The sequence below is a fragment of the Pinus tabuliformis genome, chromosome 4_2, assembly GCF_031772625.1.
Source record: "Pinus tabuliformis cultivar Carrire ecotype Pingquan chromosome 4_2, CPIR1, whole genome shotgun sequence".
In the NCBI taxonomy this organism is placed as follows: domain Eukaryota; kingdom Viridiplantae; phylum Streptophyta; class Pinopsida; order Pinales; family Pinaceae; genus Pinus; species Pinus tabuliformis.
Window position 1 is genome coordinate 1,081,660,330 of NC_142304.1, and position 1,475 is coordinate 1,081,661,804.

Genomic DNA, 1,475 nt, shown 5'->3' on the forward strand with positions numbered 1-1,475 from the left:
AGAGAAGCCTACATCATGCTTCTTTAGAAAAGCTCGAAGCCCACGAGTGGATCTTGTGAGATATGCAGCACATGTATTCTCCATTTTCGCATTTAAACTACCTCCCACAAACATGACTATAAATTGTTGAGTGCAAAAATAAAAGATATCACATGTCTTTTTCCTAAACATGTAATATATGGAACGAAATGAATCTTCCCAAGCTGATTGTCATTTTGATAGGAACTCGCTCTCTGCAACACTGCCACGAGCAACAGATAATGCCATGGTAGAAATAAGAGATGATGGTAACATAGATTGTGGGTACACCCATGAGTGCAATGCTTTCCAAAAGGAAATCTCCTTCTGTTGGGAGAACTGTGAGCAAGAATTATAGTTTGCATGTACTTTATCATGTGAACAATCAAACTGAAACATGAATTCTTTCATCCCCATGTACTTACTAGTATTATTCAACATATGGCACCAATTAAGTGAAGAGGAAGAAATTAGGCGCATATTAACTTTCAAGCTCAAATCCAAAGGTACTCTATCTCCAGCTATTGGCAAATCATGTCCAAAACTGTTAGCATGCAAGGATGATCCTAAATTTCTCAATAAACCTAGAGAGTCATGAGGTTGAGTGACAACAGTTGAGGCCTTATTATTTTCCAATCCCTTAAATGCCTTGGCCATATCAACAGTCGTTCTTGAAGACAAAGCAGGAGAACTCGAAGAGAGCTCAGCAACATTACGAAAGTTGTTATATTCTTGACACTCAGCCTTTAGTTCAACGTTCTTATTTGTATATGCACTATTTATGGAGGTATCTGGATTACCAGATGAAGTGTGATTTCCATTCCTTCTCCAAATAAATTTTGATGAAAGCTTCACATCAGATGGTGTGGAACATTGGTTGGTCTCTTTTATCTGTTTCTGAAACAAAGGAGCATCCTTAAACTTGTCTTTAGAGCTAAGTATTTTAAGCCTATCACCAGGCTTTGTAACAGGATAAATATCAGCAACACGAGTATCGATGTATCTGGGCAGCTTGGGAAACTCAACTTTCTTAGGCCCAGAAACCATTGCATCATTGGACTTCTCTCCAGCAAGTAGAGAACCAGATGCTTCGTTCGACATCATACGCAAACGTTTAAACTATTCTCCAATCTACTATTTTATCATGGACCACATATGCATAGGCAACTCGGCATTTGAATGCCCGCAAAGCAGACATGAAATGAAGATCACCTTAGTCATTCATCATTTGAAGGTGGCTCATATAGTCTCCCAATCGTGTAACTTGCTACCAAGCCACCAAGTGAGTGAGCAATGAATGAAATCTTTTTAACTCTAGGGTTACGAGTTATTGCTTCCAGTACCAAATGGTCCATGCGTTTCAATGGCCTTATCAACTCTTTTCCTTTGCTTCCAATCATAAAAACATATTCCTACAATCCCAACAGTCGATACGGCTATTGTGATGGCTATGCCGG

At 39.1% G+C, this 1,475-nt stretch overlaps 1 protein-coding gene across 1 annotated transcript; it reads right to left on the reverse strand.

Moving 5' to 3' along the window:
* Positions 1-210: 210 nt before the first annotated feature.
* On the reverse strand, positions 211-1,119 carry LOC149173398 (uncharacterized). Its single transcript, XM_089426684.1, has one exon. The coding sequence runs from the start codon at positions 1,117-1,119 to the stop codon at positions 211-213; it is 909 nt and encodes a 302-aa protein (XP_089282810.1).
* Positions 1,120-1,475: the final 356 nt, after the last annotated feature.

Coding starts and splice junctions, on each gene's coding strand:
- LOC149173398 (XM_089426684.1), bottom strand. CDS start 1,119: ATGTCGAACGAAGCATCTGGTTCTCTACTTGCTGGAGAGAAGTCCAAT.